The 25471-nt window shown below is 50.1% G+C and overlaps 1 protein-coding gene across 3 annotated transcripts; it reads right to left on the bottom strand.

Moving 5' to 3' along the window:
• Positions 1 to 1531: 1531 nt before the first annotated feature.
• rapgef5b (Rap guanine nucleotide exchange factor (GEF) 5b) lies at positions 1532 to 25138 on the bottom strand. 3 transcript variants are annotated; one of them, XM_084702965.1, is made up of 18 exons: positions 24657 to 25138; positions 17998 to 18137; positions 17090 to 17220; positions 10756 to 10834; positions 10267 to 10411; positions 10049 to 10146; positions 7404 to 7434; positions 7131 to 7209; positions 6637 to 6786; positions 5862 to 5959; positions 5232 to 5354; positions 4884 to 5062; positions 4536 to 4626; positions 4277 to 4327; positions 3931 to 4018; positions 3732 to 3796; positions 3570 to 3624; positions 1532 to 3168 (listed from the first exon to the last, which is right to left on the bottom strand). In XM_084702965.1, exons 1-18 carry the CDS (start codon positions 24837 to 24839, stop codon positions 3050 to 3052), a joined length of 1905 nt encoding a protein of 634 aa, XP_084559091.1. In that variant the 5' UTR covers positions 24840 to 25138; the 3' UTR covers positions 1532 to 3049. The 3 variants fall into 3 exon arrangements, 2 of the variants coding, with proteins under 2 accessions (XP_084559091.1, XP_084559095.1); XM_084702969.1 differs by lacking the exon at positions 6637 to 6786; XR_014766303.1 differs by lacking the exon at positions 1532 to 3168 and having other exon boundaries at positions 3585 to 3624; positions 3931 to 4085.
• Between the last annotated feature and the right edge of the window lie 333 nt (positions 25139 to 25471).

Genomic DNA, 25471 nt, shown 5'->3' with positions numbered 1-25471 from the left:
TGTGCTTTTCCAAGGTGTGTCGCGTTGAAGAATGATTGATGCTGTGGGAGCTTTGTGGTGTATGGCAAAGCAGGATGAAATATTACGAGGGGTCTAGAGTCAAGGTTCTGATCATATCCGACCCAGAGGAACTCCTTTTTGAATCTCCACTAAAGAGCCCAGCTCCACCAAGATTAAAAATGGTGTCCAATAATTAGAATGAACTTTTTAAATTTACATTCTTGTTTTACGCTACTCAGTAGTAAATATATGCAAAATAGGACAGGGTGTTTCGTAATTGAGTTTGTACTCGTTGTAGCTTGCATTCTAGGTTGAAATTGTGTTTCTTTTATGTTTTCAGCGATGGCCCTGATGCCTTGGGTCATGTTCGGTGAAGCTGTAATCTCAGTTGATTGGGTAGTTGCCTGCACATTTCCTGGACTATGACGCCATCTGGTGCTTCCAGGTAGTGTAGGAGAAAATCACCTCTCCAAACAACCTGCAAACCTGTGAATAGTCGAAAAAAGTGAAATTTCTCGCGGCACCAAGTCTATTTTAGCTCCCGTATGTGATTGCGTTTGTGAGCTTTCTGTTTCAAATGGACACGTTTACCCTGAAAGCGACAACCTGAAACAGGAGCATGCGAACGTGTTTCCAGTTTGGAAGTAATCACCACTGTTGTCCTTGTTTCCTTCGCAAGTGAGAACGAGCCCCCTTCCTCGCCCACAAATAACCTCAGTGTTGTTGTTCTTAATCTCTTCCTGGAGCCAAAGTGGCCGCCACATTGTCAGGGCCCCTCAGCAGAGAGAGGGGTACTGACTCAGTGTATTGTGTCTTCCAGAGGGAGACGAGGACTCAACCCTCCAGTGTGTCTTCCTTTGCCGGCTCTTCCTCTCATTATGCCGCCACGGCAGCCAGCCTGTCATTAGGTGACAGGGAAATGATACAGTGCGCCGAGTGTTTGGGAGCAAATGGCAGGGTGCAGGGCCAGGCACAGCAGGGTGTCAGGATGCTGATGGGCATGTTAAAGGCTAGGCAGGGCACCTGGTTAAATGTCCACGAGAGCAGATGGAGACTCCACTGTTGGTGTGGAGTTGAAAGACTGGTATTGTAGGACTTCTGTGTGGAAAATTTGTAAGATTTGTTGTTTCATGCAATTGGCATGGCAAGGCATGGCTTGAATTAATTGTGGTAGAATGTCAAGAATGTTTTTTAGTTTTGTTATGTACATTTGATCAAATAAGCAATGTTAAACATCTGCAGTAAAACAGATGGCAAAGTGTCTGGATTGTACACTGTTTATATTTGGATAATAGTATATACTAATGAAATGAACAAATACAATGCACTACTTATGCCACTAGGTGGCAGTGGAGGTTTAATAATCCTGTTCTGAAAAATCTGAAGAAACAGTAACATAATGACAGAATGCTCTGGTAAACATCGGACTCCTGATTCAGAAAATAAATAAAATATAAACATTTGGTTTATCATAATGTATAAACTTTTCCCAAATTCATTAAAGGTGGAGCAGGCTGAGAAAAGCAAAGACTTAGCGACTTGTATTGCTTTATTGCTAAACAAAGTAGAATTGATGGCGTAGTAGAGTCAAAAGCAATCTCAGTTGTTTACAAAGAATGGTTTATTACATGCACACTTGGCTTGGTGGTCTATCCACGGCGTTGCCATGTCATGCAGACCTACGTGAACAGTGGCAGATAAAACAAACCTGAAACTGAAAAATAGGTCAGCCCACAGAACAAATAAATAAGTCTGGAATTTATAAATATGTCCAAGTCCAACTAGCAAATGCACAGCATATGTACAGTGTGGGGAATCCACAGGGTCGTTTTTCACCACACACACTTCCACAGATCTGGGCCTCTGGATGGGAAGGACGGGTGCTTCAAAAGGACAGCTAAAACATCACAGTCTTTGTTCTTGAAGACCTGACCCACGCACACACACAGGTCAAAAAGGATTCTGGGAAATAGATGCAAGTAGTACAGAACAGTTCCATCCAACCTGAGGGCGGCCCATTTGAATTTGTAGTCTGACGGTGAGAGTCAATACTGGATAACAATTTCTACACTCTAACCACAATCCTATTCTACATCAATGTAGTACAAATTTTAGTCCACAGTTACAGTCCTGAACTTAACTTATTTCATTTTTTTTATTGGTGCTGCTATTGCTTTTGCTAAATAATGACGAATACAGAGACGTCCTGGTTTAAAGGCTACTGTCTCAGTTCAACTCCTGATTGTCCACAGCTAAAGGTAACAGACTAACTCATCACGTCTAGACGATCTAAAACAAAACACGTTTGGAATTATATTTGGCACTGACATTTGGGTGGCTGATTACAATCAAGGGAAATACGCTCTCACAAGCAAGAACCCACACAGACACAAGCACACCCACAGACACACACACAGACACACACACAGACGCACAGTATCCTGTCATAAGGGCATCTAGAAATCATTGCACTCATTCATTTAGTTTAGGCTGAAAGCCAGTATTTATGCTCTTGTTTATGATAAAGATAATGCACACATTTGGATTTAACAAAAACATTCTCATGTACAGGTGATTCATATAAAAATGGAGAATGCACTGTAACTTAAAACAACTTTCTCGAAGTGTGTTTATCTTTGAGTCAGTTCATGTCGGAGCCTCTGGAGTTCAACACACTGTTGTGTATGAATGTTTCAGATTCCCACAAGTGTGAACTTCTCACATCATCTGCACAACTGCAATAGTCATAATTGTAGCAAGTGAATTGCTAAATTATGAATGATTGAAGTCCTTTGGATATCTGTAGACGGATCTCTGCCATTGTCAGTTCTGCCATCTCTCATGAATTTACCTCTCGTCTACAAAGCATGTCGGCTCGACCGACTGCAGTTCTCTGGCTCCCTCTAGTGTCTGCTTGGTGTCCTGCGGCTGCCCGGTGGACGTCCTTGGTTGCTGAGGAGAGATCTGGGTGGGGGAGGGTGGAGGTGGTTCCTTGGCAGTCTAACTGAGATGGAGGGTCCAGAGCAGGAGGGGCGGGGGGGACTCCTGCCTACGCTCGGGGCTCCAGCCTGTGGGACAGCTCGAACAGGGTCTGCTGATTGTCAATGACGTGGAGGTAGTCCACGTAGTCCCTCACCTCTGGGCTGCTCTTCTGGGTGATACCGTTGCCTGGAATGACAGAGAGTGCATACGTCAGCACTTTTTTTTGGTTGTTGCTCCAGGTAGTCAACATTTGTGAAAGGCGATCACCGTTATTGCACTGCGCTCGCTACTTGTCAGTGAATGTTCACCATGCGGACCTTTCCACACCCAAAGTGTCTATGTGCCGTGACGTATAATTACTACATTGATCTGGAAACGGTTGTACAGCACAGTACAGTCTATAGACACACAACATCGACTGCCCTGTCACCAGTCTTGACTCTCATCGAGTCCGACCAAGGCCATCAACACAGTAAAAGACCTCTGGGCCCCCCGAAGCACAAAGAAACGTCCGACATGAAAGACAGAGCTTCAATATTGATGCTACAGCTACAGATGCTACATGATGACGTCGGCTGTTTACCCACCCAGAGGATCCTCCTGGCAAAGGCGAATGAGTCGCACTGTGTCTGCTATCATGTGCTGTGCGAGGGAGACAGGAGGAAGCCACAGAGAAACTGTGTTAAGGGCTTCGAGGTGAAACTAGAAGAAACACAGATATCGCTCGGTTGTTTTTTCATTGCGCTCACCAGCTTCTCAAAGTTGACCAGGTTGTCGTGAAATGTTTTGTTGCCCTCGTGTATAAACGTGATATCTACAGAAACACAAGAGAACAATGTTTGAGTGTCAGGAGGGGGGGGGGACACACACACACCTTATCTCAGGCTTCTGGGATTAATTAGAGGAGATGAAAGGAAGTGATGCGAGCCAGGTTTATCTTCAGCGTACCTTTCAGTAGCAGCGGAAGAAATGGGATCTTGGGCGCCTTCATCTTCCTAAACGCTTCCCTGTAGGCCTTGTGGTTGAGCGAGGGATCCTGTGAAGACATGTTGAGGCTGATGGAGATTGTAGTCTTCGGGGAGAGACTTGTGAACTACAGATCCCTTTACAAACACAGCGACATATTTTGTCCGGGTCCCCCGATGCCAGTGCTAACCCTAATCATCACGCTTGCTGCTTTTATTAGCTTGCCCGTCATAACATGTTTAGAATGGCCCGATGATGTAATGGTCCGGGGCTACGGTATGCGATGCTTCATTAATGTTCAAGAACAAATCAGAGAACAAAAACCTACTGTCAACGTCTCCAGCTCTGAAAACAGTTTCTTGAATTTCCCCGGAACTTTCTGATAGAGAGAAAATAGAAAAAAGGTTTGACGGTTAATGAGGACACTGGAGGGTTTTCAACAGCAGGGCTTTACACACACACACACACACACACACACAAACACACAAACACACACAAACACACACACAAACACACGCACACACACACACACAGCTTCCTTGATTAATTCTTCCAGACTGAAGAAATCATAAGAAGCCAGTCCTCACCTCCCATGTGTGACTGAGACGGCTCACCGCTGCAGCATTCAGGCCCATGATGATGGCAAAGAAACAGTTGAGGTTCCTTTGTGCCTTGCAACTAGCAGATGGGAAACACAAAATGATTCATTCAATAAACAGCAGTATCACATACTGTACCACCGATCACTGTTCGGTCAAAACGTTATGTCAAAGATTCACCACAGGAGGGGGCAAGCACACCAAACACTACCAAACCGCTTGGAGACCATTGCAAATGGTTGACCAACCACAAAGATGATAAGGCTATCAAAGATAACGGTTTACATTGAGGCATGTAGACGTATTGGTCAAGGTCATAAAAGAATGTGTTCTCACTGGGCGGCAATCTTGACAAACTTCTTAATGAGCTGGACACGTTTGCAGAGTGTCGGACAAAGGAGCACTTCAGTTATCACCCACAGCTGAACCTCGTCGCAGCGCCGCAACAGCAGCTCCAGCGCCATCGTGTGGCCACGGCTGGCATGGCGGCTGAACGTGAAGTACACCAACTCTTGCTGGAAGCAAAACAAGACATATCCCTTGGTTCCAGACAGTATACGCTGTGCTCCTATCGTACAGAACCATTTCAATGACATTCCTCTTCCTTTTTCTCTGACCGAGGAGAGCAGAGAAGGACTGACATCCCATAATGGTAAACAGCAATTGTTTCCTGGCAGGACTGACCTCGTGTATGGCGCTGAAGACGCTCCAGTCAAAGTTGGTGAGAGCCACCGTCACGTCCCACGTGTTCATGCTCAGCATGCGAGCTGAACGCTGCTGCAGTTCGGCGTTATCCGTGAAGGGGTTCTGAAAGCACGCGCCAGTCATTGACATGATGTGTGGACGCGTGGTTAACACGTCATTATCATAAATTTCGGATTATAAACCACGCCTTTTGTGCATTTTTCGACCCTGCGGGACGGCTAATCTATGGGTTTTTACAGCTAACGGCTAACGGTTAATGCATGGGAGCTTCCTCAAACTGCCGTCTCTTTCCCGACAACTAATTACATATGGTAATTGAACATTAAAACACCTGCGGTTTATAGTCCAGTGAGGCTTATATATGTACACATCATTCAATTTAGCTGCTGCGGCTTATATAACGGTGCGCCTTATAGTCCGAAAATTACGGTAATTGAGTCTGTGATCTGCTACAAAAGTCCTGTTTGTTTCAAACGTAATTGCCAATAGCAACAAGTAGAGGTACATTGGAAAGATCGCTCCCGCTCCTTTTGACAGTTCTAGCAGTCTAACCCGCGTCCTGCTGGCTGTTCCACGGCAGGATGTGATGGGCGTCATTGGTATTCCTACCATGATTTCACTCAGGTCCTTTCTGCACACGTGCAGCCTCCCCACGGCGGTCAGCGAATCAGAGTAGACCCTGTCCTGGGGCTGGAGGAGGAGCTTCCCTGCAGAGGAGGAATGTCACACACAGCGCCACGCCGTTAGAAATGGGTCTCCCGGCGTGTGTTTACCTGCTACGCGCTCCAGATGAAACGCTGCCTTGTGTGTCCCACTGCACTGAAACAGTCTCTCACCAAGATGGCGGATAACAGAATCGTACACTTCTGTGCTGAAGTGTCTATTTGGGCATTGCTTTAGCGAAAAGCTTCTGCTCAATGAATAAAATAGCAAAGGACGTCAGCGTAAGGGATCTGTGTCTGCTCTGTGTCTGTTCTGTCACCGTATCATGTCGAATTTCACTTACGGTATTTACGCTTCAAAAAAATATATTGATATTCATTGATGGGGTGTTTGGGTCACTTTAGCAGACGCACTTATCCAGAGCGACTTACAGTAAGTACAGGGACATTCCCCCCGAGGCAAGTAGGGTGTAGTGCCTTGCCCACAAAGTCGTTTGGCATTGCCGGGAATCGAACTGGCAACCTTCAGATTACTAGCCAGATTCCCTAACCACTCAGCCACCTGACTCCCCATAAGAATCACCCAGAATGGAGGTTCAAAAGCCGTGCGGCAGTGTGTGAGACTGAGTGAGGTGGCAATCTTTACCTCCAGGGTAGGTGACTGAGTGAGGTGGCAGGCTTTACCTCCAGGGTAGGTGACTGAGTGAGGTGGCAGGCCTTACCTCCAGGGTAGGTGACTGCCACAAGGACCAGGTCTCCCAGAGGAACATCCAGCCTCTCGGCCAGGCTCTGCAGCAGCTCCCTGGCCACCACCCCGGCAGCGGCCCTCACGCTCAGATACGAGTCCACGGTCACGTACACGTGGCACAGCACTGTCCAGGGAGAGAGAGACACACTGAAGCACTGACGCGTGCCGTGTAGGCTGGGTGTGGTTGAACGCATCTCAGAGGGAGAGGAAAGAGGGAGACGTCGAAGAACGGCCGAGCGGTCGTGGCGAAACGACGGAGGTGACTTATGTGAGGTGCGGGGGCGTTCGTTGCTCCCCAATCGTTTCACTCTTTCCTCAAGGATTCCCGATTGTTCCTGCAGCCGTAACCGATAGCGCTGGAATGTCGCGCGCCGGACGTCACCGCGCTCAAACTCGGGGGGTGGGGGTTGGGGGGACAAAAGCGAGCTGGGTGGAAGGCGCGAAGAAAGACGTGGCCTGACGACTCACCTTCCTTGGTCTCCCTCTGTGTCCCTCTTGTCTGCGCTCCGTTTTCTCGAAGGCTCAGCTGGTGGGAGAGGGGCTTGGTCTACGTGGAAGAAAGCACACGCATTCACACGAGCTGAGCGCATTCTCTCCTTCTCTCCACGACTCTGAAGTGAGGACTGTACCAGGAAATGCGAGGACAATAGTCCCGTGGTCCTAACGACGTAAACCACTCAAAACCAGGAGGCTTAACGTGTTTAAACGCATTCCAGTTCATTTAAGGCGGGTTGCTCTTACCTTTCTGTGTAGTGAATACTCATCCACTGTGCTGTGGAGAAAAATGAAAACACAAAAACGATAATTACCCACCAGCTATAAGGACTGAACAACACATGCTGTAGGTCGAACGTGTCCGTTAGATGCACCCCTCAAGGACAGTCCTCCGGGGCGACATGGGGGAAACGCACTGCTCTGCAGGACAAGCAACCACGCCGTCCACATGACGTATAGGTCAAGGAGGACGCGAAACAAATACAAAGTCTTCTCCGCGATGAAAAGCGCCGTGTCAAGCAGAGATTCGAGTGCTTCGCAGATATGAGACTTCCCCGTTGGCGTCTCCTCGGCTAATCGCCCTGGTCTCATCAGCCGGGGCTGTTCTGGGTGATGGATGGGAGCAAGTGCATTAGCGTCCCACTGATCTCCCCATCACAATAGGCCCTCTGGCACTCAGCCTAGCCTGAGGGTTCCCCTCCCCGGCCAGAGGACCAGTCACTCACAAAGGAAAAACCGGAGTTGCCACCGTCGCCTCGACATGGTCGCGATCTGTTTCTCTCAAAACGTGGGGCGCGACCGGGGTGGCTTCTGTGAGCCCAGTGGCGTGTGGACGGACGGGAGGATGAGAGGGAGATAGGAAGGAGGAGAGAGGACGAGAGGGAGGGAGGAGGGAGGAGAGAGGACGAGAGGGAGGGAGGAAGGAAGAGAGAGGCCGAGAGGGAGAGAGAAAGGAGGAGAGAGGACGAGAGGGAGGGAGGAAGGAGGAGAGAGGACGAGAGGGAGGGAGGAAGGAGGAGTGAGGACGAGAGGGAGGGAGGAAGGAGGAGAGAGGACGAGAAGGAGGGAGGAAGGACGAGAGAGGACGAGAGGGAGGGAGGAAGGAGGAGAGAGGCCGAGAGGGAGAGAAGAAGGAGGAGAGAGGACGAGAGGGAGGGAGGAAGGAGGAGAGAGGACGAGAGGGAGAGAGGAAGAAGGAGGAGAGAGGACGAGAGGGAGGGAGGAAGGAGGAGAGAGGCCGAGAGGGAGGGAGGAAGGAGGAGAGAGGCCGAGAGGGAGGGAGGAAGGAGGAGAGAGGACGAGAGGGAGGGAGGAAGGAGGAGAGGGGACGAGAGGGAGGGAGGGAGGAAGGAGGAGAGAGGACGAGAGGGAGGGAGGAAGGAGGAGAGAGGACGAGAGGGAGGGAGGAAGGAGGAGAGAGGACGAGAAGGAGGGAGGAAGGAGGAGAGGGGATGAGAGGGAGAGACGAAGGAGGAGGGATTGACGGGAAAAGGGATGAGAAGGGACGTGTCTGATGGAGGGGGGGGGGGGATTCTGTGTCCCTGTGGGCGCCAGCACAAGGTTTCAAAGACCTTGTGCTGCCCCTGTGGTCCCATCTCAGTCCTCTCAGGCTGCACATCCGATCGGCGAGAGTCGATGGAGTTACGAGGGCCACGAGGGGTTAATGACTCCTGAACGTCCTCTCAATAAAGAGGATCCATTTAGCCCCGGCCTGGCAGCAGTCCCCCCCCCCCCCACCCCACCCCCCCAACCCCCTGCCACATGCACACTCCCCCACCCTTCCCCCCACCCCATCCTCCTAGCGCTCTGCCCTGGCCTGCCTGGGTCTGGCTGGGGAGAGGAGGTCGTAAATAGCGCGGCTGTCCGCTTTCTGACACCCACGCGGCCTGCCACAGCTGAGGGGAGTGGGTGTCGTGGAAGTGTCGGCCACGGGGGTCTTAAAAGGAATAAAGCTTCCCCAGACAATGACGCCGCTGTCAGGTGGAATTATCTGCTCGCCTCCTTAATGGGCATCGGGTCAGGGGACCCCCTGGGTGTACGCCCTGATTGGACGGTGGGGAGAGGAAGGGGAGGGGAGACTGGGGAGAGGCGGCATGTCTTTGAGACGATTTGACAGGAGGTGGCGGGTTGTTTACACTTGCCGGGTCAAAGTTCAAGGCAGGGCTTATCTTTATCTTATCTCTAAGCCTTTTGTTCAACTCGAAAGCCCTGTTGACGCCTTGTATCTCATCTCTCATCACAGGGGCCGACTGGCTCACAGGGGGGCAGAACAACAACTCCCAGCATGCAGCTCGCCATTTACCAAACCCCATCTGTGTGGGTGGTCACAATTTCAATGGTTTTCTTGGTGAACAGGGAAGGGATTTTTCATGTCATTGACAAGAAAGGAGCGACTTTTCTCCTGCAGGACATCTTCTCACGTATCTCCCACTCCTGAAACACTTTGTATCCCCCAGACTCCCGACGCGGTGACAAGGGAACTTAGTGACAGTGACCTTTAAGCTCTACACAACACACCAACAACACAACCCAGCACATAGCCATCACTCTTCATATGTGAATGGATCCATTGACATAACAGAGCTCCTCAAAACAGCCCGTCTGCAGTACTGTACGTTTCCATCCGCAGCTGTCTCAGGGTGCACGGGTCAGACAAGGCTGTCTTCTTTGTGCTCACACTGAAAGGCCGTCTAATCAACATTCACCAGTGACTTCTGAGCCACGGCATATTTAATCACTGTTTTGATTCAAAAGTCACATTTCCTGTTTGCAACATGACACCTTCTGAGACATAAACAGTCAATATATTATTCATGTACCACATAAGACATTCTACGTCGCGTCCCCGATGACATAGATCGAGTCCATCGGGACATCAGGAGCTCACTTACTGTCTGCGATGGAGGCGGAGAAGTTTCTGGAGATCTCTCAGATCCTTCTCCAGGGCCGGGTACTCATATAGGTCATCCAGCACATAGCGATACAGGCTCTGAAAAATCACACGTCAGCCCTCATTTAGAATCCCTCGCTTGCCCCCAACCACGCCATCTCAACGGCGTCTATCGAGGTCATTTCCTGCCCCCGCGTCCCCGTCCCCCCCGTCCCCCACCTTCATGAAGAGCTTGACATGCTCGTCCTCTCGCAGGAAGTCCCTGTAGAGCGTGGTCCACTGTGACACCAGGTGCAGGACTCTGCGCTTCCTGGTCAGAGCCTCCTTCCCGTCTCCTTTGGCCCGGTATCTCTTACAACAATAGGTGGAGCGCAGGAGTTAAGGAGCCGACCGATAGGCTGGGTGTCTGTTTGTGGAGCAGCCTCAGACAACACGCTGTGGAGACAGCTGAAGGGTGTTTGTCTGAGGAAGGATGTGGCGCTAAGGGTGTTTGGACTCCAACTGGTTTCCAAACGTATTCACGCTTTGAAAACGAGAGATTTCGAAGACGTGCTACTGTTTTCGGGTTCGGCTGGCTGGTTATTGTGACGTTGTCCATGTTGTGAAACTGCCCTCGTGTTATTGGGATGTGTGTAGACATGCTGTAGGTTCTGTGTGCTGGGGGAAGTCGTGTGGGTCTGGGTCTGTGTGCAGTACATGGAAGGATATTGTCCCAGCAGAGCCTGACACAGGTCCGTCGTTGACATAAACACCAGGTAGGTCAACAGGAAGTCATCCAACAGGCTTCCTGAAAAACAAGACACGGATCATCATAACAGTCCAAAGGGATAGCAACACTTTTATCCTTGACAGTAATACGTAATATCAAACACTTGAAACACGTGAAATCAGATCGTCTACAGAAAGCCTGTTCCAAAAGTCCTTGGCCTCGGTTCTGTGTTTCAATCCCCGAAAAGGTGATCAGTGATTTTCACCTTCCCAGAGTCAATGACGTCCTTCTTCTTTTCATACATTAATCTGAGCCCTCCCACCATATGCTAGCATTACAGCTACCCCATCCATCACCCCTCCTACACATTCATACACACTGTAGCCGGTACCAGACAAGACACACAGCTCCACCCCTTTATGGTCCTCCATGACTTTGGAGAGCACCGATGCTCATTTATTTATTTTGACCTTGAAGAACCTTTTTAATCTCTAGAACGTCGACGGATGTCCTGATGTTCTCCGTCAAGACTGCTGCTGGCACCAACCTGGCAACCATGTGAACAGTGAAGTATGAGAATAGCTCCTGTTGTTAGAAAGTCAACTGCAGGGTCTACCGTGCCAAGTTTTAATGACGGACATGAGCTCGGAGACACCGCGCTTGCAGCTCTCCAGTAAATCAATATGCAAAGTGTGTATGCCTCCCAAAAATGTCCTCAATGCAAAGTGATTTTTAATTTGATGAGGGAGACAGGCTTCACCCAGTGTAATATATTAGGCTCATCCATTACCGAGATGTCCTGCTTACACAATATAAAAAACAACTCCAAGACAGACACTTCATCACTGTTTACACCCATACGTAGAGGCAGCTTGTCTGTCACCAACCAGTATCACCAGGCATTCCCACAGGAGAGAAACAGCCGAAACTTCAGGTCAAATATATTGATTGGAATCCCCGAGGTGAGAACGATGAGGGCTCTTTGCTCAACAGAGGGCTGTCACTGATCACTGGAGCATTAACGGAATGAGAGACGGTCAGTTGGGGACCGAGTGACCTTTTGAGCCCCGGCCCTGACCCCCGGCTCTGCTCATCATCATCCTGGGTCTCTCAGGTAATGATTCTCATGGTACCAATGATGATCGTTCTCCTTTAATACCCCTCCCTGGGCACTTTGCCTTCACTGTGGTCTTCTGTACGGCCATCTGCAACCTCTGTGATAGATTCTCGAATGCTCTCCTTTGCCAGGTGCAGCAGCGGAGATAAGCCAATAACACTGTCAACATGCCGTTTGCCTCACACTGACTGCAGATGCAGTGAATGTTTCCTATCGAATTATTTTTTATAAGCACAGTGGCAGTCTGATGTTGGCCTAGCATGGTATTACTGTAATGTGTTTATCATCATGGCAGGTCAGTATGACCTTGCATGGAGCATTTCCAAGGGTACAGAAAATCTCATCCTTGATACGTTTTGATTTTATTATCTTTTTCATATTGCTTTGAAGCTGATCTAATAAAGTAAACTGTCAATGTGTAAATTCAATTTCTTTAGCTTTGGCTGTTTGACACTGTGAAGGCAAACCTCGGGCTATGAACATTCTAGTTACCGTAAAGGAACATGAAACCTTTATGGAGAAGATTTGTCCGCTACTTTTTGTCAATGACATTACAGTGAGAAGTTAGGAGTTCATAGAACTTTTCTTTACTCCTCAGCGCTCCTTGGATAATGATTGCTCATAATAGTGCTCAGAAGACATTTGTACTTGAGTGCTTTGGGCCAGTTGACATTCTCTGCGGTGCGTTCCAGTGCTCCTCTTACTATATGCAAGTCATGGACAGAGAGAGCGAGGAAGTGTGCGAGAGAGAGGAAGAGATGTAGAGGGGGAGGGTAACAGAGAGAAGAAAAGAAAGATGAAGAGAGTGAGGTAGAGGTGGAGAGAGTACTAAAGAGAATGAGAGAGAGGGGGAGGCAAAGAGAGGGAGAGAACTAAAGAGAGGGAGAGAGGACATGATGGAGAGACGGAAAGCAATGAAGACAGAGAGAGACAGAGAGAGACAGAGAGAGAGAGAGAGAGAGAGAGAGAGAGAGAGAGAGAGAGAGAGAGAGAGAGAGAGAGAGAGAGAGACAAAGTGATGGAAAGACAGAGAACAATAAAGAGAGAGAGAGAGAGTGAAAAGGAGATGCCTGGCCAAAGCTCTACAAATCCTATTAGGGACAACCTCTTCCCCAGCACTCTGGAAGCGTGTCTCACGTCCAGTATTGTAAATGTCCCCCTTTAATTTCACACTTCCTTCCCGAGGCTTTGTGTGCGTTCCGCTTCACCGACCTCCCTCTCATCATTATGTTAATCCGCAGTGTGCAGCTGTAGACACATCATGGGCTGCCTCCCAGACACTAACAAACACCCACACATTCAACACACACTACTGTACAGTACACACCAACAAAACCCAAAACCCATTAACACATAAACAAGAACTTTAAGAATTACACCTAAGAACACGGGCATGCACACACACACGCAACCAGTGCACACACACACACACACACACACCCTTACACACATACATACACTCCATAAACAGCATTAAGAGGATCTTCTCGTGCCACGTTTTAATAATGTCTGGTGTCTGTTCTATCCAGATAACCCTGACCCCAGCTCAGCCTTAGGATGGACCAGGAACACACACTCCTTATGCTGCAAGCTACCAAGTAAAAAAAAACTCTATGAATATTTCATCATCACAAAGTCCTAGAGGATTTGTCGATTTATTTTCCAGTACACCACGAAAAACTCATTAACACCACAACACACTCAATCCAAAACTGGCAAATAAAATGGCACCATGCTTTTTTGAGCTTGAGCTCAGCTCAAATCAAAACCCCAAATATAAATGAAATGGAAATGAAAATATTCAACTTCTCTGGAGTACCATGAACAGTTTCCTCCAAGCGGCTGTGCTGAATAGGCCTGAACGGTCTGTTGGGAGTTTGAGGAGACTAAAAGTCCTGTATATGTACACTCTGTGGACAAGCTGTGGAGTGTCCTACGATCCCTTCCTGCCCCGACGAACAAAGACCCTCCTCTGCCCTCAAGCTGTCGTACACTTATACAGCCCTGTGTCTGGGAGTACAGTCTGTGGCTGGGCCTGTATTCTAATGAGTCTCATTACTGTAACGAGCAAGACTCTGCTTTCTAAGTCTCTTTGTCGTGGGTCGTCCGCACCCCCACCATCTCCCCCCCCCCCCCCTACCGCCTGCAGCTCGTGACCCCCTGCGGTTACCGGAGAGACTAGACTGGGAGGATAAGCTGACGACAGCATTTGTATCTGAATTTGAATATAAAAGGTCAGTTTCTTACTCTCTTCGACAGTTTAAAGTATTTGAAATACCCAAATAAGACATCTAAAATGATTTCCTTGGGCATAGAATTGAGGGGTACTTCCATTTTTATTGTGTCTCACAAAGCATGTCTCATGCTGTTTCATACTTCAAACCAAATTTACCTCATCACTACAAGAAGTCCAGAGTGGGATTAATTGATCCTGTCCATTAATTGATTGGGCTAGGCATCAACTCATCAGTCAAACTAACCCCTCTTGCATTTCAATCAGCAATCTTCCAATTGATTGGCCTCAAAACCAAACAAGCACTTCTCTTTTGTATGCTGCGGTCCAGTAAATTACATACAAACACATCAAAAAAACACATGATGTAATGTCCTGTATTACATCATCTTCTACCAACATGGAAACACCGGCTCTTTGGCTAGCTGCTTATAAAACACAACAAAAACGTTTAGCACCCAAAAACTGGCCCTGAACTGGCCCAGAACTCAAGTGAAAATCCAATTTTCTTTTGCTGTTAAAATCCCCCCCTCACACCCCCCCCCCTCCCGTCACCCCCCCCCCCCCGCAGCATAGTTTCCTCTCGGCGTGTGTGTGTGTGGTGCTGTGCGTAGTGGGGCAGTGCTCCAGTTTAAATGTGCGCAGTGTGCTCTGCCTGAGAGTGCCTCCCAGCAGAGGAGGGATCGATGGCGTCAGGCAGGACCGGTCTGGACGCCCAGCGGCCCCCCCAGGGGGGCCTCCGTACCGAGGAAGACCGACACTTTGTGGAATGCATGCGGAGAGATGGTCTGTGCTGCACACTGTAAGCTGAGTGGAGCTCTTACACTCCCGTCTATAAACACCGGGCTGTGGTGTGCCTTTGAAAGTGCCTTCTGGCAGAAACGTCTCCTGCATTCTTTATGTGGGGGCAACAGGGAAACAAAATCCACACAGCTTGCATGGATGTGCCGTACACGATAGAAGAGTATTCATTGATACGCGGCAAGGCTTAGAGGGATATAGTATGCATAAAGTATGTGGAAATGGATGGTATGTGGATTAAGATCCATATCCTGGACATTGTGGAGCGTTTCACTCACACTGTAAGCAGGTTCCAACAAGTTTAGTATGCTACTAGGAAGTTTGTCATGGAGATCTTTAAGCCTAACCTGCCGGGTTACTGTCACGCTCAGAATTCAGAGAGGTGCAGTTTCAACCCTTCGGGACGAACCACAGAGAAGGAGGAAAATAGAGAGCGATAGAGACAGAGAGAGAAAGAGAGAGAGAGGGAGAGACAGGGAGTGGTAGAGGAAGAGTGAGGGAGAGAGGGAGAGCAAGAAAGATCTAACGAGCGAGAGAGAGAGAGAGATGCAGTTCGGCTCCAGAGCATCTTTGAGTACATTCAATGTCTCATTGAGACAAAGCTGATTTCCCATCCAAAGCTCCAGCTCCCTGATCCTCGAACATCACTCACTCACCTCTCAGGTTGGCCTATAGCCTGGCCTGCCCTGCCCTGCCCTGCCCTGCCCTGCCCTGCCCTGCCCTGCCCTGCCCTGCCCTGCCCTGCCCTGCCCTGCCCTGCCCTGCCCTGCCCTGCCCTGCCCTGCCCTGCCCTGCCCTGCCCTGCTTCGGTTGTTCCCAGTGGATGCCTCTGATTCACTGTTTGAATGTTGAGCTAATCCGGAATGATCTATCAAACAGACACTGAGCACCCCTCTGGGAAATAAGTGTGATATTTATGGCATTGGCTATCCCATCAATCGACCAATCAAAAGAATGAAACTGAGAAACTCGTATTTATTGACAGCCTCATTGCTTAAAATGAATGAATCAGTTGTGTTTTGCGATATTGTACTTTATTACCAGATGATGGCCGTATACGCATGTGAATTCAATTGCTCTCCAATTAAATATTGAAATGGACCCATTTCATGGAGGGATTTTCTGATGCTTAAACAGGACATCTGTTGGGATCAAATCTGCCTACCTCTAGAGATGGTGTTTGGTTCAGCTCACAGTCACCCCCCGCCCCCCACCCCCCCTCAGAAGGAGCAGTGATCTCGAGGGGGATCACTGGGGGTGGGGAGGGGGGGGGGGGGCAGGCAGCGTGATGGGAGATCATCTGTGACCACTTCTATCCATCTTCCCCCAGGAGAATGATCTCTCTCTGTCCTCTCTCTTTCTCTTTCCTCGCTCTCTCTCTTTCTCTGGCGTCTCTCTCTCTCTCTCTCTCTCTCTCTCTCTCTCTCTCTCTCTCTCTCTCTCTCTCTCTCTCTCTGTCACCACCCTTCCTCCCTCTCTCTATCTCTTTGTCATCATCCCTCCCCCCCCACCTTCCCCAATATCTCTTTCTCTCTCTCGCACAGTAGCACAGAACCTCATCCATCCGTCTTCAGTAAGAGACACGGCCCTGCTCTGCCTTGGCAACAGAGGGCTAATGTATATTCATCCCCCTCCAGGGTGGAGAGGAAACGTGTCGGTGTGTGTTGTGGCAGTGAGGAACTGAGGAAGTGGGCCTGTGTGACACACAGGTGATTCCCCCCCCCCACTCCGCCCCCCCCCCCCCCCACACTCCCCCCCCACTCTGCTCCCAACACAGGAACAAAGTCTGCCACTCTCATTTGGTAAACGAGCAGGATGGAGCCACCAGGCCCTCCGGGGGACGACTGCAAGTCATTAGCCCCGTCCCCCCTGTCCTCGGGGAACCACTGCACTGTACAATTTACTCTGACTGGGAGAGGAAGGGGGGGGGGTGGGGGGGGGGGTGGTGGAGGCAACAAGACAACGCACGCGTACACAGACACTCGCGCGCTGATTAACGAGGTCGCGTCGCCGGGCCGCCTCCACATCAACAAACAAACGCGGCCCCTGCTCTCAGAGTCCATCTGTCTCCCTCTCTCTCACTCTGTCTCCCTCGGACTTCCCAATACAGCTGACAGGCCGAACGCAAAAAACAGCCTGTTCAAAGGTTCTGCTGTGATGCATGCGTGACAGGCGTACTGACCCGTCTCCTTGTGCTGTGTGCTGCCGTGGTCCCGGTCTCGCTCCCGTCCCTCGTCCTGGTCCAGGTCCAGTCTCAGCTCACTCAGCAGGTGTTCCAGAATCTTCTCGGGGGTCCCAGACACCACCACGTACCTGTCGGACACAGCAGAGTCACTGGACGAGTCCTCCTCCATGGAGGAGAGCGAGCGACTGCTGCTCCACTCCTCCTCCTCCTCCTCCTCCGTCCCCTCCTCGTCGATGTAGCGGAAGTACGGGACGTCGAACGTGGCCACCGGAGCCGCGTCGGCGCGGCCGGGGCCGTCGCTGCAGCTGCGGCTGTTCTCGGAGGCGTCCTCGTCTTCCTCGTCGTCCTCCTGCTGCACCAGGGCGGCGTGCGGCAGCCGGCCCTCGTCGCCGCGCAGGTCCAGGGGCTGCGCCCGAGCGCCCATCCTCGCGCCGTCCAAGCGCCCCTCGCGCCCCCCCCCCCCCACGCGAACTGTCGCCGAGGTTACTGCTGCATCCTCTCTCCCCGTCCCTCCCCTCTAGCACCCAGGCATCCGTCCGCCTGCAGCTGCCTTAGCCCAGGGTCCACTACAGCATGTCCTGGTAGCAGACCCAGACTCCTGCGTGCCCCAACCCCAAAAAGTGCTCCCCAAACCTGGGCTGAGAAGGTGGAAATCTCCCCCCTGCGTGCAGCCGAGCTGCGGTGCTCCGGCTTACAGATCAGTCACACACACGCACTCAGTCACACTCTCTCCCGATCCGTGTAGGTGCGAGAGGATCTGTGTTCTGACGCTGCCACGCGTGTGCGCACGGGGGAAACAGAAGTGGAGAATGACGAGAGAGCGAGAGAGCGAGAGAGAGAGAGAGAGAGAGAGAGAGAGAGAGACGGAGAGGGAGGGAAAGGGGAAGTGGTTAGAGAGAGCTTACCTCCTGTCCCTTTCCACTGTTCTCCCTCCTCCCCTCGCTGTTGCAGAGGGGGCTGGCCTCTCTGACGACACTCGCTGAAGAACCAGCACATCCTGGTCACTCTCCCTCAGACTCACGCGGACCGCTTCGTCACTCTGGGGCTGGAGAGAGAGAGGGAGGGAGGGAGGGAGGGAGGGAGGGAGGGAGGGAGGGAGGGAGGGAGGGAGGGAGGGAGGGAGGGAGGGAGGGAGGGAGGGAGGGAGGGAGGGAGGGAGGGAGGGAGGGAGGGAGGGAGGGAGGGAGGGAGGGAGGGAGGGGTGTGTTATCACCAAGGAGATTCCCTGTCTTTTCCACCACGCACACAAATCACCCATTGATTTCCATCACAATGGCTTGTCAAATGCAAACCCACCGCTCCAAAGACCATTTCCATACATCATTATTCCGTTTTTTATTTATCAGGAGACGCCATTCGCAAATTAACATAAAAAAGCTCATACATATTTTAATTAAGGATTGTACTTAAGAGAGTATTAATTAATCTGTGCTGTCTGTCGATGATTTATGTATTTTCAAACGGAAACTTTTGGTTGGCTTGCCTTGATCTCAGAGTGCTGATGTAGCAATAAAAAGCCCTGGTTTGTAATGACATGGTGTTGGATTCCCTTGAGTAGGTTTTCTGCTTTTGTTAATGGCACCTCTGGGTACTGTTTTTGGGACCATTTCCTAACAAAGGGATAGGCACTGGTGGTGTACAACCGCACACACAAACACACACACAAACACACACTCACATAAAGTCACACTGTGCTGCAGCCATGTCGCTAAATCACTAGAGTGTTATCAATCTTTCCCAGGCCTCCGGCAGAAGGGAAAAACACTAAACTGGTCATCTCCCTCCTTTTTTCTTTCTCTTTCTCTAGCTCCCTCACTCTGTCCCTCTCTCTCTCTCCCTCCCTCCCTCCCTCTCTGCCCCCCTTTCTCCCACCCTCTCTCTCTCTCTCTCTCTCTCTCTCTCTCTCTCTCTCTCTCTCTCTCTCTCTCTCTCTCTCCCTCTCTCCCTCTCTCCCTCCTCCCTCCCTCCCTCCCTCCCTCCCTCTCCCTCTCCCTCTCTCTCTCTCTCTCTCTCTCTCTCTATCTCCCTCTCTCTCTCTCTCTCTCTCTCTCTCTCTCTCTCTCTCTCTCTCTCTCTCTCTCTCTCTCTCTCTCTCTCTCTCTCTCTCTCTCTCTCTCTCTCTCTCTCTCTCTCTCTCTCTCTCTCTCTCTCTCTCTCTCACGTCCTGCCTCCCACCCTCTGCCTCACTCCCTTCCTCTCTTTCCTCTCCCATTTTTCTCTCTTTCCGGGAACCAAAGTGCTGCATGCCTCATGTCTCTCCTCACCACTGCTGCACCAGATCATGGGTCAATGACAGCAATTAAAGGCAACATCAGTCCAAACAATTACCACCACAACAACATCACCACGTAATAGCTACTCTTACATCTTGCAATGCACAAACATAGGTCAGAATGTATTTTAGATAGAGGAACACTGAAATCATTATGGAGAAGACACTTATATCCTAGCTATTGAGCTGAAGGGCAATGAAGGTTCATATTCTTTACTCTTTCCCCACACAATCTCAGCTCACAGAAAGACAGACAGACAGACACACACACACACACACACACACACACACACACACACACACAGACACACAGAGACACAGGCAGACAGGATTGGAGAATGATGCCATGCATTCTAAAGTGGGATAATTCACTGTAGGTCTACTGAGGCTATACCTGGGGATATCTATCTCTTGTCCAGCCAGTTATGACCTGGTATGGATTCCAAGGAATATCAATATGGTGTCAGTTGAGAGTACAGTAGAGTTTGCATAATATCCCAATTAGTAGTAGACAGAGCAATTGAAATTCAGTTAACCAGTCAATACTGTATGTCTGAATGCAGTTGGTTTCATGTTGACCCTCTATTGGTCCTGAAGTGACAAAGAGAACGTGTAATCCTATATGTTATTGGAGGCAATGATGCAATGCTTGACATGCATGTAGGGTCTGGTGCTGAGTGTATTTTAATGAAAAGTGCAGCGCACACACACACACTCACACACACACACCCACACAAACAGGTCCCTCCCTTCAGCCGTAAACACTCTACAGCCATCAGTCAACTCGGGCTTCTGTGCATGCAATTAGGCAAGCAGACAGGCTGGAAGTAGCTACAGTTTTGTGGTCTAATTGCCTGCTGCACTGAGGCACCCAGGGACCTTCACCGTAGCAGGGCTCCTGGCTCACTTCAACTGATCTGGGATCCACACGCACACTCACACACACGTATTGCACACACACACACACACACGCTCACGCCCAGAAACACGCACGCCATCGCAAACACACAGGTGCCCCCGCGTATACGCCGGCATACACACACCATGCACACACGCAAACACACACACACACACACACAGGAGATGATGGAAGCCGCCCATCGCGCAGCAGACCACTCCTCCGGTACAGACATTACACAATCACACAGGCAGATCAGGAGCCAGGGAGAGCTCAGTGCCCACAGAGAGAACACCATTACGGGGTCTGTGCCTCAGCCAGCTGCTCCCAGATGACGGAGATTCCGAACGGGAGACTGGAAATCCGGATATGCCTTTTTCCAAATACAACCAAGTATGAAATGCATCATGATCGTTACAGTCATCTACATGTTCATGATACTACACACACACAAACACACGGGCATGCACGTAGGCACACATGCCAACGTGCACAAACTGTAAGTCGTATAACTTGTGTTTTCAGTTCATTAAAACCTGTTATTGTATTAGTCTACAGTTATTGTAGTAAGTTAACGTGTAAGTTAACTGGTGATTTTAGTTGTTTGTATTCTTCCCCTGCTAGCATAATTGCATGCCTGTTGATTCGATAGCGATTGCTGCCCTTGCTCACGTTTGTTTTTTAGGTGCATTATTTTGCTGAAGTATTTTTAATTAATAGTGGGTATATTGTTATTATTTGCTAAAGAATGCTTAGCCTATCAAGATCAAATGAAGCCGACAGTGTACATGCTTTTGAGTTCCTCGATCGATTGGCTAGGCTACTGACCATTTACAATAAGTTGTTACGTCAATTATTAATTGGCAGCATATTTCTGCCATTTACAACATACTTTAAGTAGCCTAACTGTTTTGCTTTACGGAAAATAGGAAGAAAAAAAAAAGTGCAATATTACATTTGTTATTAGACTATTACATTAACCTACTCCAAAATATAGGGTTAGAACTTTATTTCGCCGAGGGGGAGGGGGGGGGGGGGGTGGGTCAGACAGACGTGCCCCTACTGCTAAAAAGAACCCTAGGGGAAACACAAGCCACCCACATTTGTCAGCATCCTGTTAGAAACACACACACACCCATAAACCTAGAGAACAATCGTTGCGCTAGGGACAACGCTAAAGTGAAAGTTTGCGAGGTGAACGTGTGTTGACGCTCTCCCCAGATTCTTTGCCGTTGTGGCAGCAACCTCGGCACTGCTGAGAACCAGCCCATGGCTCCTGTCAAGACAACCCTGTTCTGTGATTTGCTCATGTGTCATCCAATCAACAGAGCCAATGTCGTGAAGCATGAGCACACCTTCCCAGACTCTCTCTCTACCTCTGGGCTGGTCCGACCCAGACCAGGCCTCTCCCCACAATGAGTTACTGATCCTGGCTGGACAGCTGCTAGTTGGAGGGTGGAGTTCTCAGTGGTCATCGGAGCCCGGCTAAAACACCTCGTCCCGAAGAGGGGGGCTCTCGTGAGAGAGGATGTCAGAGATGTCGTGTTTCTGTTCCAGGCTGGGGGATGACCTCCCCACCACTCGCAGCCCTGGAGAAAACCTCTCATCCAGCCAGACCAAACGCTGGACCCTGTGGGTTCTGCTGTCCCCGCTGCCTTCCGGAAGCTCCACGTGGGCTTGCGAGACTGCGGTGGTCTAGCGTGTTTGTGTGTGAAACAGCTCAAACATGTGTGGTATGGAACACTCGGAGGGGTCTGGAACATGTCAGCTCTCAAAGGCACAGAGGGGAGGAGCGGGAGCAGGTCTGGGTCAGCACCCTCTCTCAGAGAGAGAGAGGAGAGAGAGAGAGAGAGAGAGAGAGAGAGAGGGAGGGAGGGAGGGAGGGAGGGAGGGAGGGAGGGAGGGAGGGAGGGAAGGAGAGAGAGAGAGAGAGAGAGAGAGAGAGAGAGAGAGAGAGAGAGAGAGAGAGAGAGAGAGAGAGAGAGAGAGAGAGTGAGTGAATGAGTGAGTGAGTGAGTGAGTGAGTGAGAGGGATGGATGGAGAGAGAGAGAGAGAGAGAGAGAGAGAGAGAGAGAGAGAGAGGGAGAAAGAAGGAGACAGCCCGAAACAGTGGGGTGAAGAACAACAGAAACGCAGAAGAGGCCTCGTGACGCAGAAGGGGCTCCGTTGTTATCCCGAAGCGAGCACTTCCAACTTCCAAGTAAGTACATCCAGCAACTCTAGTCTGCAGTGACGTCACAGAAACAGAGACGTCTCCGTGCTGCTGAGTCTGCTAGTTCTTAACGAGAACGGTTAGCAGATTGATAATGCGTGAGAACGGCCCCGACTGCTGCTGGACACGAGCGCTCTTGGAACAAACCGCCGCGACCTCTATCGAACACGGGGAAACAGAGAGCCAGGGGATGTTTATCCGCCAGCAGTGATAACACGCCCTACCTTCTAGAACAACACTGGCTTCTCAGAAACGCAACGCCATATATCATACTGTGTGCATCACTTCAGCAAACAGGTCTCAGAACCGTAAACCGTTTTATCCAGAAATGCGACTCGGAAGAAAATGGAAAGCCTTTGACCTGTGCTGCGCTAAAAGTGCTCAACTAATATTTTTTTTTTCTGCAGGAGCTGTCAGAGATACATGGATACCAGCACCAGGACGACCAATACATAAATACAAACCTATTGAAAATGCATAGAATATTTGTGCATGGAATAACTGTAGCTGTTATAGTAGGATGGATCCTAGGGAAAACTACTTTGCAATTCTACAACAATGCCAAATGTAATCTCCATAGGAATACTTTATAGCAGTTTGTCTTCTCTTCACATTGAGTAGACTTTTCCAGAACGCAGAACCTTCAGAGAAAGCCTATCATATCAAGCCCACTGTTATGTTAGGGGTCAAAACATGGCTTGAGATAACAAGGGCTGTGTAATCCAGCCATACATCTTGGGCCATAGCTGCTCTGACTTCCTTCCTATAGCCTCCAGCAACATACATCAGTTCTAGCTGATGTGCTGAGCTACCATGAGTTTCCAGTGAATGAATGACTTTCCAGGTTCTTGTTTTTGTGTGTAACTCAATGCCTTTGGCTTGTGGGAGATTCTCTTATCTTGGAGTTGGAGAACGTAGCGAGGAAAATTCTTGCATTCACATTGAATTTGAAAGGAACCAGTTGTCTAGGACATGTTTACAGTTGTTGACAAGGACAGTAACAAAAGCATCAAAGTTCAAAACAAAAAAACTGTAGCAAATCAGCATTGTACCCATACAAAACTATGGATGGAATGATAATAACAATATGTGACATTCACTAAAAGAGCTCCCTCCATTATCTCTGATGTAAGATATGATCAGGCCTAATGTTGTGGTGGTCAGCAGTGAAGTTCAGTAAAGTTCAGAGCAGCCTCAGTGGAAAGGTCATGGACCTAAAGTACTATAACCCACCCTGGAACCACACAATGTCCTGGCACGAAGGAGAAGGTTCAGGGTCTGGGTTGTGCCTGTGGTTATTACGTCAGTACTTCCTGTCATTGTTGATGTACCGTTGCACACAGTCACACAGCTGTCAGGAAGGGAAAACCAAGCCCACAATGAGGTCAGAGAGCCAATCAGAACACCGTTCAACAGCTATTGGCTGGTTTGTTTCACGAAACAAAGTCATTACCTTTCAATTAATGCTAATAAAGCAGTGATTGTAAGCTAATGGTATTGGACTTTTATCAATGACAGGTTAAGGTTGTACAAAGCTTACATTGATTAAAACCTGATCAGACTGGTCTAAACCAATCCCAATGAAAATTAGTCACTTGTTTCTTGGTGCTGCACAACAGCCTCCCAAACATTGAACGATGATCTTTGTGCTCTGCCCAGTATTACCAGTACCACACTGTCAGACAGTGACAGGGCAACCAAGTTAGTCAAGTCTACATGTTCAGATCATTGACATCCCATGCTGTGGTTTCCACCGTACACAGAATACAATCGACCGAATTAATCTTCAGCCGTGACCGTGGCATCAAACTGCAAGCCGACGATTCCAGACAACAAATTAGCCTGAGTTTGATGAATGGAAGGTTCCAGGGGAGAGCGTGCTGAAAGGCACAATGAATCAACACGCAGATGCCGAATCATACGCCCCATGGTTCCTGAAGCTGTACATTTACCCTCAGGGACTGGAAATGCGTTGTGACTGAATGAAAGGGCAAAGCAGCCCACGGTTTTAAAACGCAGATACCTGACAGAAGGTCTTGACATAGAGAGTACTGGTGAAAGAGCGGTTTGATCAGCATCCTGAAGGACGTTTGCACATGTACACTGTTACCTTTGAATCCCATACGACACAAGCCATGCTGCTTTGCTCTGAGAACGTGTACGAGTATCTCGCTCTCTTACCTGGAGCGTCCTTTCAGGGGTCTTGCTGTTGTGACCCTGGAGGAAGCGACAGCCGTCCTTGGCCAGTCTCTGGACCACCTCAAGCCGGGACAGGTCCTCCTTGTCACGGGGGGCACCCCCGCCCCCCCCCTGCAGCTCCGGGGACGCGGAGAACACGTACCTCAGGCCGCAGTCCCACGACATGGCCAGCGCAATGCCTCGCCAGCTCAGCCCTCCCCCCCCCCCCCCGCAAAAAAACAACAGACTCTCCGCTCTCTGCTCTCGCAGAGCACTGGGAAGGTGTGCGAAGCAGGGCGGGCGGCGCTTGTGTGTGTGCGTGTGAGCGAGTGCAGGCGAGTTACGGCCTCCTCTCAGCGAGCCAAAGCGAGATGCCGCGGGAGCCCACCTCCGCGTGGCTGCGTCCGCGGTCGGGATGCACGGGCGAAGGCAGAGCACGCTTCGGATCGTCGCTCCCAGGTTGCGCCGGAGAGAGAGAGTGAGAGCCTTCTTCCCCCTGTGTCCCCTTCCCTTTCACTGTGGGGGGGGGGGGGGCAGTGGGGCGGGGGGGGTGGAGGAGGCTGGACAGGAGGCTGGGAACGCGGACAGGAGCAGGAAGCATCTGGCAGGCCCCGCCAGTCCTGCTGAGGAAGTTTCACAATCTCCTGAGCGGGAGAGAGCCGGTCCAGGCTGGTTGGAGTGGGGCTGGGCACCGCATACACACACACACACACACACACAGACACACTCGTTGGGAGGTCAAGCAGCCTGGAGGGGGCCAGTGGGAAGGGTGGTGGTGGAGGGGAGGAAGGGGGAAGAGCTGGAGAAGAGGGACATTT

Source organism: Hypomesus nipponensis, chromosome 2, assembly GCF_054491055.1.
Source record: "Hypomesus nipponensis isolate SF chromosome 2, ASM5449105v1, whole genome shotgun sequence".
In the NCBI taxonomy this organism is placed as follows: Eukaryota; Metazoa; Chordata; class Actinopteri; order Osmeriformes; family Osmeridae; genus Hypomesus; species Hypomesus nipponensis.
Note: the sequence above shows the minus strand (reverse complement) of the source record. Positions and strands in the feature narration are given on the sequence as shown.

What these genes read in the sequence shown, in the direction of transcription:
- rapgef5b (XM_084702965.1), bottom strand. Translation starts at nt 24,839, where the DNA reads ATGTCGTGGGACTGCGGCCTGAGGTACGTGTTCTCCGCGTCCCCGGAG. An exon ending in TCTTCAGCGCCATACACGAG is followed by an intron (nt 5,063 to 5,231) that starts GTCAGTCCTGCC and finishes TTTTGCTTCCAG; the next exon opens with CAAGAGTTGGTGTACTTCAC. An exon ending in GTCTCAGTCACACATGGGAG is followed by an intron (nt 4,328 to 4,535) that starts GTGAGGACTGGC and finishes TCTCTCTATCAG; the next exon opens with AAAGTTCCGGGGAAATTCAA.